A 20,014-nucleotide genomic window follows, 5' to 3' on the forward strand; every position below is an offset into this window, starting at 1 on the left:
TTCAAATGAAGGGGAGTGCGGGGGTGTTTATACAAATTCCACACTATTTTTTAGTAGTTCGCATTTCTTAGTTGAATTGGTGGGGATAGGATGATTCTAAAATTCTAATGACGAGTATATACATTCAATCACGCAACCCCCGACTCTCAAAAAATCAAAGCGACGTTTTTAAAAACAAGCCCAATTCCGCTTATTGTTAGCAGTCTTGGCAACTGTGATCCATGGTATAGCTGCAATCAAACCATGTGACTTACAGTAAGGGTTCCTATTTATTGTTTATTGTTTAAATATTTGCAAGTCTTGAATTAACAAAAGTATTTTATAAAAGTATCGGCACAATAACGGGAACCAGTAACAATGTTAATCACGCTAAGAGGTAAGAAAGTGGATGCAAAACTAGCACCCATTTATAACTAATTCAATCCTATGTAATGTAATGTTCTAATTTGAGTAGGTAATTTAGTTGATTAAAACACAAATCGGCTGTCACTACTGATAATACTCTTTCAATTATAATTGAACTAACATTACTGTAGTCTAAAAAATTATTCTGGACCATATGGCTCCAGGTTACCCAGAACACGTTTTTTTTTTTTTTTTTTTTAAATAATATTTGTATTTTCATATCGCAAAGTATTCTGGTACATGTAGTACTATATCAATATTACTGCAATGGATTGTGGTCTGTTTTGGTACAGTAATACTGCATGGGGTGGAGGCTACATTTTTCATTGGTACCTCACAAAAATAATGCAGTAAAGTAGTTTTTGTAAGGGGAGGGTTTAAATGTTAAATAACAAAATACAAATAATATAGTTACAGTTAACCTTGACACAAAAACAAGACTGCACTGCGCTGAATGAACGAAATTAGCACATACGTTTACCCACAAACAAATAAGTGGGACAGAGGTCGTTTTTTTTTTTTTTGTTTCCCTTCATACGATAATCAGTGCGACACTGAAAGTGGCAAGTTTTCAAGAAAGGCTGACAAACCATGTACAAGTACATTAGAAGGTAAGTACAGTACAAAAAAAAAGCAAATTAAGTCCGGACACGTTTTACTTGTATTTTAAATGGCAAGGCTTACAAGTTGTGTCCCCTTTCCGAGTATTATAATTGCAGACACAGATACGAATAAATAATGACCTTTGTATTCGCCTGGTCTTACTGTAGTACAATAGCAAATTGCACGAAAGTAAGTGTATTCATTTCGGGATTCTTCATTGTTTTATTGTAATGGTTGTTAGTTTTGCAACAGTTTAACTTTTGCAACGTTTTTGTTAAACTTTAATGTTACCAAACTTGTTACAAAGGACATGTATACGAAGCTATTATTATTAGCATGAATTAAATTTGGCCCCAGCACAGAAATGTCATTTTAAGAAAACCAGGACAGTTGCTTAAAAATAAACAGCAAAAATGTTTCATAACAAGAAATAAACAGCACGCGTACACGTGCAACCACCGTAATAGCGCCCGTGACCCCTTGCTAAATGACCAGTTAAAAAAAAAAAAAAACCGTTGCACACAGAAAGGTGCAGATACTGTATCTAATACCGTTTATGCGTACAATTTAAGGCATTACATGTAGCATCAAATTAGGCTCAAAGTAAAACCTGGAATAGCTCAAACTGCAGTCTGTTCCTTTTCTGTTTGTATACCATGAACCCAGACTACCAAAGGGACTATAAACCAACTGGAAAGCCAGTGTGCACCAAAGCTATGGTGGACTAGAAAAATACTATATTAACAAACGCTTTTACTGTGTATGCTGCAAATTTTGCCTTAAATGCATGTAATATATTGGCTCAATTTTGAAATTAAATTGTATTGTACACTAACACAGTGTTCTTTCAGGGGTGTGTGGACCAGGACAGAGTTGTTATCAAGAGGTGCATGGAATGATACACACAGTGAATGCAGAAGGACAAGTAGATGCCTTTCTCTAATACACACATGGAGGCCACAGAAACCCATCACACATCCATTCACAAGGACATTGCTCAGGAGTAGCCATGTACGAAGCAGACAATTGCCCAATTCCTTTCCAGTTTTAGATGGAGCTATCCAGCCAATTCACAGACATGTGTATGAAGCAAATTTCCGCAACAGTACATCTTGTCATGCAAGGTAAGACTCATTGCAGTGTAGTGAAGGTAACCGGGAAACAAAAATGATGTGCATGTGCACTCTGATGCTAAAATGGCCGATTTGCACTCCCTGGCCACTTTATTAGTGTTTTCCTGGTATACCCAGGGTCCCTTGATTACTCTGGCAGGACAAACAAATGCAGCAGTTTACTTAAGCATTGTTACAGATCAAGTCCATCCAGAAATTCTATACTTATTCCTTCATGGTGATTGCAAGGTGATAATGTACCCATCCTATTGGACAGCAGAATCCCACGATCTCAATCCAATTGAGGATGTTTGATTACATCTCTGTATCTATTGCGTGAAATACTGGCTGGATTAATATGCCCTGTGAGACCTTCCAGCACCTGGTGGAGTCTCTGCCACATCGTGTCAAGGCTGTGATCGGGTAAGCTAGGGCTCAATCCAGTATTAGCTACAGGTCCTAATAAAGTGGCAAGGCAGTGTAGGTGGGGCTTTATTACTTAGCTGTGTGTGTTGTGCCTCCTTGAACCCTGTTTTCTCCTATGGCAGTCTGTGATCCAGTATAAGTTTTTCTTATACGGCTAACAATTTACAGGATATTTTAATCTTTTTAACATAGACTTAACATGGTCAGTAAAGGCTGGGTTATTGGTCAAATGTAAATGAATCATTAAACTGACTACAGAGGTATTGATGGTCTAGGCTAGAGTGCAGTTATACTTTTGAAGTGTGATGTTAGTATATTGGACAGTCTGTCAGATTAATTTTCTGTTTTCTGTAAAATTCTATGTAAAGATATATTAGCTAATATAAATTATTGTGCTGTGGTGGTTGGCAGGGCATGTCACTTTAATAGGGTGTCCTGTGTGGGAAGAGTTTGAGAGCTGCTGGCCTAGAAACAGGAAAGCTTCCAGTATTTTCACCACTAGGTGGTGCTGAAGAGGTGTGCGGTCAGCAGTGCATTGAATCATACACAGGGTGCAACTAAACTGTCTTTATTGTGAACCCACAGGTACTCTGAGTGTATGGAGAAAGTGGGGAAGGGAGGAGGGGACAATGCAGTCCTCCGCCACACACAGAGGAACAAGAAGCTGCTTGTCTGGGACAGACTCCGGCAGCTCCTGGATGGAGAGGATTTCCTCGAGCTGTCTCCCTTTGCTGGGCTGGGAATGCCCTATGGGGATGTACCCTCGGCAGGGTGTGTCACGGGTATGGCTGTATTGAAACTTTTTTGTTTTACTTTGACTTGTGGGTTATTCCAGCTCAAGTGGACCAAATTGTGTCATGTGTATGGAAAATAAGTGCTGTATAACTCATCAAGTGAGAAAGTGAAAGTTTATTACAAAGGTTCATAAAAGATAGGCTCGCAACACTGCGCAGGTCTGAGCGCCTACGAAAACGCTGCAAAAAGAAGGAGCATGCAAGAACTAACTTTTTTATAAAGCCCCATTCAAATTTGCAAAGAAGTTATTCATCAGGGAGAAAAATGGCATACTAAAAGCAACTGTCTGAGCTGGAGAGATAACTCAAGGAAATGCACACAGATTCAAAAAGGTAGGAGACTATGTCGATTGCTTCAGACATTCCACCTATCAATCTGCCAGAATACCAAATGGAGGACTGCGCACCTAAGTGGAAAGAAGTAGAGCAAGCTGTGAAAAAGGTAAGTGCATCATCATCTCCTTGGTCTAATGGAGTTCCATACAGAGTGTACAAGAGTGCCCCTGGTGTTCTAAGAATCCTGTGGAAATTCATGAAAGTAGATGGGAAAAACAGGTTGTACCAAGAGCATGGTGCCAGGCAGATGGGGTCTATACCCAAAGAAAAAGATTCTATGAGTATCGGTCAGTTCCGTCCTATTTCCCTGTTAAACATGGAAGGCAAGATTTTCTTCAGCATTGTTGCTCAGAGTTTGTCAGCTTACATATTGAACAACTGCTTCATTGACACTTCAGTACAAAAAGCCGGTATTCCAGGTTTCCCAGTATGCTTAGCACAAGTGTGATCTGGCAGCAAACTGAAACAACTAAAAAGGAGAGGATGGAGTGCCATGTGACATTCCTGGATTTAGCAATGCAAACGATTCAGTACCACACGAGCTTCTTTGGGCAGCATTTTATTTTTTCAGTGCAATGAGAACAATAACAGACTTAGTGAAAACCTACTTCGGAGATGAACAATTTTGTTTTGTAACTTCAGAATTCACCACTACATGGCAATGTCTAGATATTGGAATAATGGCAGGATACACCATTTCTACCCTGGCTTTTACTGTGGCAATGGAAGTAATTTATTAGGGCGTCAAATAAGACAATGACTTCTGGAATGCGACTACCACCAATTAGAGCATACAGGGATGACATGACAGTCATGACTACAGCAGCAGCCTGCACTAGTCGGTTATTGGGCAAACTAATTAATAACATTGAATGGTCATGAATGTAGTTCAAGCCCTCTAAGTCAAGGAGCATCTCTATAATTAAAGGTAAAGTAGTGGAGAAGAGGTTCTATATTAACAGTGAGGCAGTACCAACAGTGTCTGAGAAGCCTGAAAAGTCTTGGGAGATGGTATGATGGGAACCTAAAGGACATAACAAGCAGTGCAAGGGTTGAAGAGCATAGACAGCAGTGCTTTACCGGGCAAACTTAAACTCTGGTGCTTTCAGTTTGGTCTACTGCCAAGACTTCTGTGGCCAACTGTGTATGAGGGTTCCTTGACAACAGTAGAGAAGCTGGAAGTGTTAATCAGTTCATATGTCAGGAAATGGTTGGGAGTTCCACGCTGCCTCAGCAGAGTGGGACTGTATGGTAAAGAGATACTGCAGCTGCCAGGCTCAGCTCTAACCGAGGAGTTTAAGTGCGCCAAGGTTCGATTGGAAATTACATTGGTAGAGTCACACGACGAATGTGTGAGGGAGGCAGCACCTGTGCTGAAAACTGGAAGAAAGTGGGTGGCAAAGGAATCTGTGGAAGATGCAAAGGCTGCCCTTCGTATCAGTGATATCATGGGGCAAGTACAGCATGGAAGAGGAGGCCTTGGTCGGTGCGGAAAGGCAGTTTCCCAGGCCAAGCAGGGAGAATGGACACGATGGGAGAGTGCAACAATGCAAGATCAGCTGACAAGATTTATGGACAGTAGAACAGAGCAAGATCAGTTTCCTCATCAGGTCAACATATGATGTTCTCCCATGACCACAGAACCTTAATCTATGGGTAGGAGAGGATCCATGGTGTCCTTTTTGTTCATCACCAGCTATATTAAGACTTTTGACAGGATGTAAGGTGAGTCTTAGCCAAGGATGGTTTGCGTGCCGTCATGACCAGGTGCTACAATGTTTGGCCTTCGCATTGGAAGACAAGCGCAGCATGAACAACAGGGTGCCACCAATGCTAGTAATATATGACAGACTATGAACAACATTCTTCTGTCCAGGGGAGCAAACACCAAGAAAATGTATTAAAACTAAAACTCGTCTAGGACAACCGGAAGCTGCTAGAGACTGGAAAATGCTGGCAGATGTTGGACAACGGCTTATTTTCCACCTGAGATTGCCACCACTAAACTTCAACCTGATATTGTCTTGTGGTCTGGATCAGGACGCCTTGTTCACCTGGTAGAGTTAACTATGCCATGGGAGGATGCTGTGTATGAAAGAAAAAAAAAATGGTATGCTAAGCTAGCTGCTGAAGCGGAACAGTGAGGATGGAGAGCCCAGGTTTACCCAGTGGAGGTGATTTGTCGAGGCACACTCCACAACCTGGTTTCTCAGAGACATCTGATTCAGTGGCCAGGAGTTGGGACACATAGTAAAGAACTTATTTCAAGCAGCAGAGAGGAGCAGCAATTGTCTCTGGTTGAGACGAAAAGATTCTGGTTGGGGACCTCAAGCACAATAGGAAAGAAAAAGGAAGGTGGGTAAAATGGCTATAGCTGGGTGTGGTACTGAGTGGGGTGGTGTTGGGATGCCAGAATCACTGTCGAGCCCTCTTAAGGTGTTTTGGGCTAGTCGACAAAACACCAAGGATGGACGGTGCCCACTTGAAGACCCCATAAAAGTACCCTACTCAGCTCAGTCCAGACGGTTGTCATACTGATGCTAGGGAGGCCACACTTTGGTTGATCCCTGGAGCCAGCATTGCTTATCTTGGCGAGAGCTGAGTCCAATTTCAGATAAAGGTTTTAACACCTACTCTCATGTAATGGAAATTATGCCCTTCATCAAGTGAGAAATTGAAGGATGTGAAATGCCAATTTTGATTATCTTTAACCTAATGTTTCTAGGGGATGGAAAAATAAATAATGTTGTCATCTATGTAGAGTTGATGTAGTCGCTGTGGTCCATTTGAGCTGGAATGACCTTTGCGATATATAGATTTTTCAACACTATGAATTAAACATTTTTATTATTTATAGTCAAACCCTGAGAAATGGAAAAAAATGGTGAAAAGAAGCAATGAATAGCATACCAATAACCTGGCAAATTAAGTATTGAAATGCAAACATTGACACAACAAATACGCCTGTTTTGTAGGAGGAAAACTATTACATTAGTGCTCATACATGCAATTTATTTTCAGTCATTTTCAATGTACAACATACTGCAATAATTAAAAACTATTTTTTATTATTTTCACAGTTGAAACTAAAGTTTTGTACTTGAAGCTTTTAATCCCCTGTCGTTGCATCCCTTAGGTGTAGGTAAGATCAGCGGGCTGTGGTGTGTGTTTATTGCCAACGATGCTACAGTGAAAGGAGGCACTGCCTATCCAATCACAGTGAAGAAGCAGCTGAGAGCCCAGGATGTTGCCATCCAGAACAGTCTGCCCTGTGTGTACCTAGTAGACAGCGGGGGAGGCTTCCTTCCGCTTCAGGTATTTAAAGGAGAATACCTAAGGTGTTAGAAACCGTTGTGTGACCTCTCATTTGCAAAGCAATATTATCATAATCTGTTTATTGGTTTTCTGTAAATGATTTAGTCCCACATAAAACAGCAGAAGATATATAATATTGTTACAAAAGTAACCTTGCACAAACAGACTGGTTGAGTCCAGTGGTAATGTATGTATAAATTCTATATATAAATGGGAATTTAAAGCAAGGATAATGTTGCCTTGGGGCAATTGAAATCTAGACTGTACCTTGTGCAGTGAGAGATGCCGTCTCCCTCCAGCTGAGTGTGGTGTAGGATACTGGGCAGTCAGAAAAGCATTGCTGTGTGCAAGCAAAGAAAGTTAATGAATTGTTTGTGTTGATTGTTATATTATTCTAGTAGATGAGAAACTGAATTAACCAACAGCATTAAATTGCATTGCTTTGTGAGTCTTCATTGCTTGTTTACTTATAGACTGGGGTCGAAAATAACAAAATACCACTGTGTGCTCATATAGAGCATAGCTAATTATGTTACAGCATGGGAGCATTCAAAATGGAATTTCTTCTTACTCGCATTTTCAGGCTGAGCTTTTTCCAGACAAGAACCATGGAGGGAGAACGTTTTACAATGAAGCCATAATGTCAGCCATGAAAATCCCTCAGGTACCTGAAGTTTTAGTCGCCATTTGAAATATTACCTTTTTTTTCCTGCAATGCACCTGTTGAAGTATATTTCAGCTGTGCATTTGAGGTCGAAAGTAATAAGACAATATGCTTATAAAGTCACTTAGAGACTGAACACCAGTGGTAGAGAACATATTTTGGCCACAGAGCAGTGGTAGATAGCAGCAAGTAGTTTGAAACCGCTGAATAAAAACAGTGCCCCTAGAGGACCACAGTGGAAGCTGTCGCAGTAATCTGCAACAATAAAGAAAACCTTTACAGTAGCTTAAAATCTAACCTTAACCCTTCCCTGACAATGCCTTCATGAAGCACTGATGTGTGACCTCTAGGTGGCGGTAGTGTGTGGTTCTTGCACAGCGGGCGGTGCCTATATCCCTACTATGGCAGAGGAGACTGTTATGGTGGAGAGGATCGGGACAATATTCCTTGGAGGACCTCCTCTTGTGAAAGCGGCTACAGGGGAGGAGGTGACTTCCGAGGAGCTCGGAGGAGCTAGACTGCATGCAGAGTAAGTGAGGCGTGTGAGGAGGGACAAAATAAGGGTTTCCAAACAACATTCTTTTTTAAATGCAATGTAAAGTATTGTAAGTTCAGTTATAAACTTTATCTGCTTTACTGACAATGTGTTGCAATATAAAACAAAGTGAAATGATGAGGATTGCATTCATTTTCATGACACTGGGGTCTATTTTAATGATCTAAACAGTGGCAGATCTAAATACTGATGTGCTTTAACTTTATGTTAACCCTGGTTTTTACCCCCCAGGGGTGATATATTGAGAGTCTATTCACTGTATATATAGGTCTAGATAGATATTCCATATCATTTTGAAAATTTTTTGAAATTGTGACTTTTCAGTTTTCCCATGGCTGACAGCCTCCTGATCCTAAGTGTTCCTGCGTGTATTAGAAACAAGTGTGTTGGATATTGGTGATGTTGTCTTTCTCTACGGCTTTTTTCCAGAGTGAGTGGCTGTGTTGACCACTTTTCTGCCAAGGAACAGGACGCCTATGAATGCACCAGAAACATCATTACGACGCTGAACTTTGAGCTGCCACTGGAAGACCTTTCAGAAGAAGAGCCTCTGTACAGCTCCTCAGAGCTCCAAGGCCTGGCCCCCCGAGATTACACACACACTCTGGACGTCAAGCTGGTGTGCAGGGAGATTCCACAGTGCTATCGAATGATCTAAAAAAAAAATCCAGCTTTACCTTGTTCTGGACGGGTAAAAGTGGATCAAATCAACCAATAACAGTAGAAAATCAGTCTGATTTTTTTAAGCAGTGTATCTCTCATGCAATTATGAGACAATAAAGCTAGCTGAAAATGAGTGACAGGCCCACTTCAATCCATTTATAATTCTGATAAATTAAAATAAATCTTGTTTTTTCATCTCATGCAGATTGTGAGCCGCCTCACAGATGGAAGCCGGTTTCAGGAATTCAAAGCCCGGTATGGAACTACACTAGTAACCGGCTTTGCCAGAATTGAAGGGTAAGAAACCAGGACATTGGAGGGAATACGTTTCGGAGGAGATATGTTTCAGCCTCCGTTTCCCAAGTCGCTGGGGGGTTGCAGCGGTGTACCGGGATAAAAATAATAATTGGGCATTCCAAATTGAGGAGAAAACCAGGGTAAAAACCACTGGTGACAACTAAAATAAAAATAAATAAATAAATAAATAAATAAAACACACCAAATGCTCCAGCCTCGAGTCATACTGTGTAATTACACAGTCTAGTAACAGTCTGCAACTCTTTTGGATGCAAAAAGGAGTACATTTTACCTTCAGAGGGTTTCAGGGGGGACCGGTTAATGGTTACACTCTGGTGTACCCGTTGTAATGGGAGCCCTATTTATGGCCACAGGGGTGCTATAACTTCTGAGTTTTAAAAAATAACCAGGATGAACAAAAAGAAAGTTATATCCACAATGAATGTTTGGTAAGATATTTCAGACCCCAAAAAGTTGCTCTAACTGTCTGCAGGCATTACTTTTTCAACCTATTCTGCCAGTACACTTAAAAAAAACAAAAAACAAAACAAAAAAAAAAACAATTACAATTGCCAAACAGTGTTTGGAGCTGTCCCTGAGCAAGCTGGAGACTATAAAAATAACTACTAAGGGTTGTGCCCTGGTAATTTCAAAACAAAGCCATCCTGTTATAAAATAAAAAACAAGGAATTATTCAAGGCTTTAGTAGAGCCATATTTCAAATTACTGCCGGCAATTACAAAATAAATTATTTTGCGCCATCCACATGTGTTCAGTTATAGAAATTATGCCAAATCCATGACAAAACTGGTGGTGATGTGATGGTATTATTTATTATGAAAGCAATCCAGAGTGCAAAACAAACAAGCTTTTTGTTGGGAAGGTGAGATTTGGATAATCACATTAGACATGAATGGGATTAAGATTAAGATTAGCTTGGTTCCCATTGTTTTTCTTGTCATGATGTCAGTGATGACGCCAGTAGCATCACAAGTGCTGCTCAGAATTTGATTGCCTAGGGATTCATTACAAGGGAACTGAAATAAACTGCTTAGACTAATAAACACATTTGTTATTTTAATTAGCTTATAATAAAAACATCTTTATTTAATTTTGTTTGTTTTTTATGTATTGTCCCTTATCCTATATCTGATAAGCCTGTCTGTGTGCTTTCACCTAAATTAAGGAACTGCTCTTTGGTTCTATTCGCTTGCCATAGATACAGATGGTGCTGGCACTAACTAATACAAATTAGGCTGATCTAGCCTTGCATATAGTCTGTAGCAGACAAGTTGTATTGAAGAGCAGCTCCTAGCCACAATAGCACAAGCCAGAATCGATTTTATTTATTTAAGGTAAAATATTCTTCAAAAGATTGGCTGCTCCACTTTTAACTCTTGGCTCAACTCATTTAACTGTTTATTAACTAATTCAATGTCTTGATGTATTACAATTTATTACATATGTTTAAAGGTTACATTTGTGAACAAATAAAATGTTTATTCCCATGCCTTTAATGTCCCTCTCATGCAAGTTTTTTATTCTAAAGTTACTATACATCATTTAGAAATGGGCATAAAATAGTCTAAAATCCTAGAAAGTAGAGTTTGTTTCAAAAGATACCTATTTTATAGAAACACAGCAGCAAGTAAAATACACATTAGGTGTTCTCTGTAATAATAAATCTATAATCTACAACATGTGCGGCCTCTGATTCTCATCATTTGGCATTCCTGTTAATTGGCAAAAAACATGTGCATAGGATTTGACCAAAAAAAGGAAATCTGTTTAGTGGTTAAATTCTGTAGAAGTTTGTTTTCTGATTTAAGCCTAATCTGGATTGATTTGACCATTTAGAGAGGCTGTATTGTAGACGTTTTTAATGGCTCTCTTCAGTTTCAAATTCCAAAGAGCTTTTTCATTGTAACTATTACCACGTCTCATGTTTTTCTCTTCCTCAGCCTTTTTTCTGTTATCATTCTGTATTCTGTGCAAATCACCAGTACAGCCAGTGATATTACTGCTTTCATTACTGTAAACAGCATGCAGCAGTATAACTTGGAAACCTGCTTGTGGGGTTGGTACAATATTTGAATGTCATGATATTATTGATACATTCGTTATATTGATTATTTATTGTACCGATATTATCGATCATATTATTGGTGATAATTGTGTTTCTGGCAGTCATCTAAAGCTAAAGGGATCAGCAGTACAGCTAATGAGATGTTTTGTTCTTCTCTCTTTCTGTAGACAACTGATACCATAAAGAGAAGCTGGGAGAGGAGGAGGGGTCGTTAAGTAGCATGCAATTAAACTGGACATCGAATAATAACATTAATTTAGTCCCCCACACCCCGCCCCCCATCCCCTGTTGTGGGAGAGAACAATGGAATTGCGTTATTTAAAAAAAAATAAAAAATACAATGAACGGAATGCCGACCACAAAAAAAGAGCAAGTCACAGTTAATACACTAAAATTGCAAACATTATTGTCATGAGAATTTGTAGCCGGAAATCAGTAATTGAAAATGTCACTGTTGTCCAGCCGTACATGCTGGTTTGTGTTCGTGGATAACAGATGACTAGCAGTGTCTCCTGGGTAGCTGACTTTGTCAACTCCCTGGGACACTTTCATGATTGAATGCCTTGTTGTAGCAACTTCCCAGCTGTGCAGTACAAAAGATAGCAAGTCGCTTCAAATGACATACACTTCTCTGTTTTCTCTCTACCAGGCACCTAGTTGGTGTTGTGGCTAACAATGGCGAGCTGACCTATGAAGCCGCTCTGAAAGGCAGTCATTTTGTGCAACTTTGTGACCAGCGTGGCATCCCTTTGATATTTCTACAAAACACACCTCCATACTCGGCCGTTACAGCAACCATATCTCAGGTACTTAGGCAGAAGGAAGATGTGTGTATACTATCCTCAGTTTTAATCTGCGTCACACTGGGCACTGCAGAATGCCCCCATTTTACATGCAGCTAGACTATAGCAGAAAGAACACATGATGCAGTGATTATGTGCTAGACACACAACAACAGTTGGTTGTTAGTAGTAAGTAACTTGATCTTTTAAGTAATTGGATGCATACCGATATCCTAGAGTTTTTAACTTTAACAAGCAACCTCCTTTTGTTTTTGGTGATTCCATTAGGTTGTCCTGCAGTCTTTGTACATGTTCTAACAGCTTTGTACAGTAGGTTGCATGGAATACAGCTGGAAATGGGCGATTTGAAACTCAGAATTGTACACACAATGGATATGGGTCTACATTGATCAAGTCTATCTGTTTCTCTGCCATACTTCACATGATAAACATAACTGCCTTGAATATTCATCAATCAATCCCATAAACTGTTGGTTCTATACACATTTTACAGATACAGATGAATATATTCTGTGGTTATAATTTTGCACTTTTAGCCTGAACTGTGTGTTACTGATATACTAGATTTAGTTTAGTTGTTTCTTTTTTGTAAGTCTGGTGACACTTATAATTTTTTTTTTTCCTTTCGGACAAAAAAAATTACACTGAGACCCCAGCTGCTAATGTAATCATTCGTTACTGTCACAGGCAGAGATCAACACTAACAGACTGAAGGCCCAAGCCTCCATGATGTCAGCTGTAGCCTGTGCTTCCACCCCCAAGATAACTGTGGTCATTGGAGGCTGCTATGGAGGGGAAAGCTATGCAATGGTATGTATTTAAATAATAACTACAGGATGTATTGAAACTACATGGCACAGCAAATGTACAAAGAGGATCTCTCTTTTAAAGTGGATATATCTGAGACATGGTGAAGATTTTAGTAGTAGATAGTGAGATGCTTGTACACTCAGTGCATCCTCTAGTTGTTTCTAGCTAGTAAGTGTCACATACTTTGGAATTGGGTAGTAAAAAAAAAAAAAAAAAAAGCAACACAGTTGAGCTGCTTCTGCTCTGTCTTTCATTAGCAGGTTGTGTTGTGAAGGGGAGCTTTTGTGACGTTACTTAAAACTGTCAGAGATACAAATCAGTGCTCCCTCCTGCAAATGTTGATACTGTTTTTCTTTTATTATTTGTTTGTTTAGCAAACGCTTTTATCCAAGGCGACTTACAGAGACTAGGGTGTGTGAACAATGCATCAGCTGCAGAGTCACTTACAACAACGTCTCACCCAAAAGACAGAGCACAAGGAGGTTAAGTGACTTGCTGAGGGCCACACACTGAGTCAGTGAGTGAGCCGGGATTTGAACCGGGGACCTCCTGGTTACAAGCCCTTTTCTTTAACCACTGGACCACATCGCCTCCTGTTTCCGTTTCCACGATTGACATACTGTCAGAAAATCAGTCCTGTTGCAAGAAGGAAGCATTGATTTGGATGCAAACACACGGACAGAAGGCAACTTCTAATTATTTTGATGAATGAGTAACACTGTATATCACAGTCGTAAGTACGGTACAGGATACAGCAAAGGTACAGCAAAGCAACAGGGTGTGAGCTCACATTGTTCCTGCTAGATCTAGCTTCAGCTAGCATGTTTTTATCATTTTAGTGCGGAAGATCATTCGATCCCAATTTCCTCTTCCTGTGGCCTAATGCCAGAGTGGCCGCTGTGGGTCCTGGCCATTCAGAAGAGCTCTTACAGGGGGCAGAGGCTGAGGTTGCACTGAAGGAAAAGAACCAGATGAAGAAAAGGTAAGTCTTAGGAAGCCATGCTGCTCCAGTGGAATAAACCTTAAAATTACACATTTGGGTATTCAAATACAGCTTTTTCATTTGGGGGAGTATCCATTCAAGGCTCTTAATGGGTCTGAATAGACTGCAGGGCAATCTGTAGTCTTTAGTAGAAGCAAGTACATCAAAATGTAGAAAAATAAATGTTTAGACACGACACGTTTACAAAAATGTATTGAAGCTGTCTTACTGTCTTTATCGCTTATGTTCAGAATTTGTTTGCTACTATTCAGTCAGCTATTTAGTTATAGTAAGCTAAACTGGTCATCTGTAGTGCTCTTTTACAGTGGCTATCAAAAGTATTCACCCCTTGGACTTTTCCACATTTTATTGTGTTACAACATGGAATCAAAATGGATTTAATTAGTTTTTGCCACTGATCAACACAAAAAAAGTCCATAATGTCAAAGTGAAAAATAAAATATACAAATTGTTCTAGATTAATTACAAATACAAAACAGAAAATAATTGATTGCGTAAGTATTCACCCCATTGACTCAATATTTGGTAGAGGTACCTTTGGCAGCAATTACAGCCATGAGTCTATTTGGATAAGTCTCTACCAGCTTTGCACATTTGAATCTTCTTCCAAGTCCCAGGTCTCTTGCAGACTTCAGCAGGTTTTTTCCTCCAGGATTTATCTGTACTTTGCTACTTCCATTTGCCCTCTATCTTCACGAGCTTTCCAGACCCCGACGCGGAGAAGCATCCCCGTAGCATGATGCTGCCACCACCATATCTCATTGGTAGGGATGGTTTTCTCAGGATGATGTGCGGTGTTAGGAATGCGCCAAACATAGCTGTGACAGGCTGGCGAGTGGATAGAGGCCCAGAGACAGACTGCAGTTCAAAAAAATAATACTTTAATTATAAATAAACACAAAATAAAAGGGCACAAGGGCAAAAATAAAGATATTTAAATGCAAATAACAAAACAAAAAGCAAAACTTACAAAAATAATGCTTTCCAGGCTGGGCGATGCCTTCACTGGATTAGAAAATTCAAAAATCACAAAACCAAAAACAGCAAGCACAACCATCTGCTAGCTTCCTCAGCTCCCTCCTCTCCCTAATGGGAAGCTGAGGCCTCCTTTTATGTCAGGTGGCTGGGTGCTGATTGATCGTTAATTACTCTAATCAACCCCAGCCACCTGAACACAATAAACCCAGGCAGGTAGGGGAATTTAACCCCATAACTGCCAGTTTATAAAGGGCAGAGCTCTGCTCTGCCACAATAGTGCATAGCATTGAGGCCAAAAAGCTCTATTTTGGTCTCATCAGAACATAGAGTCTTCTTCCACGGTCTCAGAGTCTTCCACATGCCTTCTGGCAAACTCTAGCCGAGATTTGATGCAAGTTTTTTTTCAACAATGGCTTTCTTTTTGCCACTCTCCCATAAAGGTCAGTTTTGTAAAGCACCTGAGCTATTTTTGTCGTATGCACCGTATCTCCCAGCTTATCCATGGAAGACTAACTCCTTTAGAGTTACCATAGGCCTCTTGGTGGCCTCCCTGACTAGTGCCCTTCTCGCCTGAATACTCCGTTTTTGAGGACAGCCTGATCTAGACAGATTCACAGTTGTGCCATATTCTCTCCATTTCTTAATAATAGACTTTACTGGGCTCCGAGGGATATTCGGTGCCTTGGAAATGTTCTTATATCCTACCGATCAATGGTGCTTTTGAAGAACCTTATTCTGGATTTGCTTTGAATGTTCCTTTGTCTTAATGATGTAGTTTTTGTTAGGAAATGTAATAACCAACTGTGGGACCTCCCAGAGACAGGTGTATTTAACCTGAAATCATATGATACACCTTATTTGCACACAGGTGGACTCCATTCAACTAATTATGTTTCTTCTAAAGACAATTGGTTTCACCAGAGCTTATTTAGGTGTGTCATAGCAAAGGGGGTGAATACTTATGCACTCATTTATTTTCTGTTTTATATTTGTAATTTATTTAAAACAATTTGTAGATTTTATTTTTCACTTTGACATTATGGACTTTTTTGTGTTGATCAGTGGCAAAACTCCTAATTAAATCCATTTTGATTCCATGTTGTAACACAATAAAATGTGGAAAAGTCCAAGGGGGTGAGTACTTTTGAGAGCCACTGTAGGTTGTACAGTTCTGAGTATTTTTAAAGAGACCTGTATTGGAAACCAACAAGTAAATCCCCAAACTAACTACTTCCAGAGGTTGCTGCTTCTGAATGTTCTTTCACAGAGTTCTCTCTTTATCAAGGTTGGAGGAGGAGAGCTCAGCCTTCTATTCCTCTGGGAGGGTCTGGGATGATGGAGTGATCTTGCCAAAGGACACCAGAAAGGTTAGCTGCATAATGTCTTTTTTAAGTAATTATTTGAGAAAGTTCATTACAAACTGGTCTTAATACAATCTTACAAAATTATTCACATCAGCCAACCAGCTGTGATTCAAATGAATCTGCAATAAGTGCCAGATTTTCCATTTTTACTGTCCAGGAAACTGATAAAGGAAATAAAGGAAATCTTATAGTTATGCATGTTGATTTTGATACTGGCCATATAAACTAAAACCAACCATTAACAGTAAAAAAAAAAAAAAAAAAGCTATTTTGCATGTAATTCTTGCATTATTATTAAACTCGGCGGCTCTGGGTGCATAACTCCAATCGCTGTCAACTACCAGACAGTAGAGCCTTAATTGGTTAGTTGGTATTCTATAGTGTAAAGTGTTTTGGTTCCATGCTGAACGAGCACCAGCTTTCTGAAATTCATTAGCTAGCAAGTCCTGGAGGAAGCCTAGAAAGTGCCCATGGCTAAGTCACTTAATTTAGTAGTCTGAAAAGAAAAAAAACAGCTTCATTCTAACTAAAAGAGCAAACATTTCTGTGGTAAACCAAAAAACATCTGCTTCCTTTCTGCCACAAACTCTGGTGACTTCAGTGTAGCAATGATTCCTCCCGACCTTCCATCTGGAAGTAGACTAATAGAAATGACTTCAGAAACCCTGAATCCCTGTGATTTATTGAAGCTTCTTGCTCCAGGTTTAAAGTGTACAGTCGTATGTTATATCATATTTTATTTTAGGGATAGTATCTATCATATTTCAGTTGATGGATAAAGGCATCACTGTGCCGTGTTACAAGGTAGTAATGGAGGTTGAAGGCATTATTTTAAATGAGGCAGTTTTATTGTTACTGAGGAACACACCACAGCAGCGCTATTATACTTCAACTTTATAAAGTTGTTTATTTATTTACCTTTGTCTGAAATAATCATTGTTGTCCACTGAAAGAGTCATCTTGAGCAATGACAAAATGGCTGACCTCCATAGAAAACAATTGGAGATTAGTATCCGGTGGTATAAGGGATAATGGCATTGCGATGGCGTGTTACAAAGTACTTAAGTTCTACTGTCACTATGCCATTATTACAATGATACTATTTGTTTGTCTGACATACTAATTGTAGAAGAGCAATGCTCAAGCATTTCATCTGTAAGCAGTGGTTTTAGAGCAGGTGTCAGTTATTAGTGTCAATTGGGCTTTATTTGCCATTCCGTTATTGGTTAATAAGAGAACCTGAGACCTAGTGGAAGAGCAGTGCCCAGTTGCTGTATAATAAATCCTAAAACAATGTTAAGGAATTGTCAAAATGATCCTTTGTACAAATGTTATCCTGTGGATAAAAAATACAGAACAAATCTAAATCAACATTTTGTTGGCACCCGAGCGTATTCCACAACGCTTTTAAATTAGACTTTTCATGTAGAATCTACACAAAATACTCTACATTGATAAAGTTAAAAAATGCATATAGAATATAAATAGGTAAGATTTACAGAGAAAAAAAAAAACAGATTAATCTCAGTTGCATAAGTATTCAACCCCTTTGCTACTGCAGCCCTAAATCAGCACAGGTGCACATGATTTGTTTGAAAGGTCACAAAATTTATTAAATGGTTTCAGCCTGTGTGTACTCAAAGTGGTTTAACTTGTAGATAATTTTACTCAGGTATATAAAGACTTTCAAGCTGCAACTCACATAGTGATCCAACAAAGCAACCATGAAGACCAAGGAGCTTTTGAAACAAGTCAGGGATAAAGTGGTAGATGCACAAGGCAAGAGAAGGGTGCAAGAAGATTTCAAAGGCGCTGATTATCCCTCTCAGCACAGTGAAGTCCATCATTAAGAAGTGGAAGATGCATCATACCACCCAGACACTACCCAGATCAGGTCGCCCTACCAAACTCAGCAGCCGGGCAAGCAGGGAACTGGTTCGAGCCAACAATGACCTTGAGAGATCTGCAAAGTTCTGTGTCTGAGATGGGAGTCACACATCAACAATAAGCCGGTCCCTACACAAAGCTGGCCTGTATGGACAGGTGGCAAGAAAGAAGCCATTACTCAAAAAGCGTCATCTTAAAACATGTATGGAGTTTCAATTCCAAGCATTACGTCAGGCGCAAGCCCAACACGGCACATCACCCAGTCAACACTCAGCTGTAAAGCATGGTGGTGGCAGCATCATGTTGTGGGGATGCGTCACTTCAGCAGGGACAGGGAATCTTGTCAGGATAGAGGGGAGAATGGATGTTGCAAAGTACAGGCGAATCCTTGATGAAAACCTGTTTGAGTCAGCCAAGACTCTGAAATTAGGGAGGAAATTTACATTTCAGCAGGACAATGACCCGAAGCACAGGGGGTCCAGAAGAGCTACTTCCTTGTAGTGACCCCTGGGCAACGTCTCTGATGGCAAAAAGCTCTTCAAATCGAACTTACCATGCAATGCTTAAGCAAAGCAATGTTGGGCTTGGTTAGTACTTGGATGGGAGACCACCTGGGAATACTGAGTGCTGTAGGCTGCATGTTAAGCTCATACGAGTATATATACCCGAAGCACAAAGCCAAAGCCATACTGGAGCGGTTGAACAAGAAGAGAATTAATGTTCTTGAGTGGCCCAGTCAAAGTCCTGACTTGAATCCAATTAAAAATTATATGGCGAGTCTTGAATATTGCAGTCCATCGACGATCCCCAACAAACTAATCAGAACCTGAGCAATTTTCCCGTGAATGGTCAAAAATTTCACCATCCTACTGCGCAAAGCTGGTAGAGACCTATCCAAAAAGATAACAGTAATTGCTACAAAAGGTGCTTCTACCAAGTACTGACTTAAGGGACTGAATACACATGCAACCAGCAAATTTTCTTGTGTGTGTGTGTGTGTATATATATATATATATATATATATATATATATATATATATATATATATATATATATATATATATATATATATATATATATATATGTGTGTGTGTGTGTGTGTAATACACACACACACAGAGAGGGTGATTAGAAAGTAATTAAAACTATATGGTGTGTTGATGTGGTAAACTTACTTTCTTATCACCCTGTACTTCGTTTCCTTGCTTCCTGTCAGTATCTAGTCAATACAAAATCATACGTTTATTTGAGTTTTTTTGTTTTTGTTTTCAGGTACTGGACAAGTGTTTGAGGATAATTAAACAGCAGGACTACCAGCTCACAAAAGGAATACAGAGCGGCCCTGTTCTTAGAATGTAACAATAAAACTGTTCAATAAAGCTGTTTTAAAGATGAAGTACAATCAGAACCACCCCCTCCCCCCGGTGTGCAATGTGTGCAATGTGTTACTAGTTTTGTGCAACTATTCAGCAACGATAACAGGAAAGCAGAAGGATCTCAATGACTGCACAAGGTCCAGGGTAGTGGGTGCTTGTGCATCCGGCTTGTCTGTCAACGCAGTGCATTGACCACTGTGCCCATTCAGACAGAAGACCACAGACAGGCACAGCGTATTGTGACAAACGGCCAAGGTGCGTCAAATTACAGAACCCAGCAACGGTGTGGGGCGCTCTAACTGGTCCCACTATCAAGGCCTTTCTCTGAACAACATAGTTGATGCATAAATAGGTAATGCATAATTAACTAGTTCTGGGACTGTGTAGCCATGGTAAGGAATCTCTTTAGAAAATATTTGTTGTTCTTGTTAAATCAAGTGTGATGCAGTGTTATTCAGATTTGCTAATCCAGTCTTGGCTTTGTGTAACAAGTAGAAATATTTAGGTCAGGAAAGTTTTGTTAAATCTTCAGCCAC

The 20,014-nt window shown here is 39.7% G+C and overlaps 1 protein-coding gene across 2 annotated transcripts; it reads left to right on the forward strand.

Annotated features, from left to right (window-relative positions):
• Positions 1-695: 695 nt before the first annotated feature.
• On the forward strand, positions 696-20,000 carry si:ch211-198n5.11 (methylcrotonoyl-coenzyme A carboxylase 2). 2 transcript variants are annotated; one of them, XM_041270477.1, is made up of 13 exons: positions 696-1,016; positions 1,860-2,132; positions 3,132-3,328; positions 6,813-6,991; positions 7,575-7,655; positions 8,006-8,184; positions 8,641-8,830; positions 9,080-9,171; positions 11,907-12,063; positions 12,748-12,870; positions 13,710-13,852; positions 16,137-16,218; positions 19,375-20,000. In XM_041270477.1, exons 1-13 carry the CDS (start codon positions 997-999, stop codon positions 19,459-19,461), a joined length of 1,803 nt encoding a protein of 600 aa, XP_041126411.1. In that variant the 5' UTR covers positions 696-996; the 3' UTR covers positions 19,462-20,000. The 2 variants fall into 2 exon arrangements, with proteins under 2 accessions (XP_041126411.1, XP_041126412.1); XM_041270478.1 differs by lacking the exon at positions 696-1,016 and adding an exon at positions 2,401-2,543 and having other exon boundaries at positions 2,041-2,132.
• The last annotated feature ends 14 nt before the right edge of the window (positions 20,001-20,014 follow it).

The sequence above is a fragment of the Polyodon spathula genome, chromosome 14 (genome assembly GCF_017654505.1).
Source record: "Polyodon spathula isolate WHYD16114869_AA chromosome 14, ASM1765450v1, whole genome shotgun sequence".
Lineage (NCBI taxonomy): Eukaryota > Metazoa > Chordata > Actinopteri > Acipenseriformes > Polyodontidae > Polyodon > Polyodon spathula.

Excerpts from the sequence above, each read along its gene's own strand:
- si:ch211-198n5.11 (XM_041270477.1), top strand. The coding sequence starts at position 997 with ATGTACAAGTACATTAGAAG. Across the intron at positions 6,992-7,574 it reads GAGGCTTCCTTCCGCTTCAG|GCTGAGCTTTTTCCAGACAA; the intron begins GTATTTAAAGGA and ends TCGCATTTTCAG. Across the intron at positions 8,185-8,640 it reads GGAGCTAGACTGCATGCAGA|AGTGAGTGGCTGTGTTGACC; the intron begins GTAAGTGAGGCG and ends GCTTTTTTCCAG.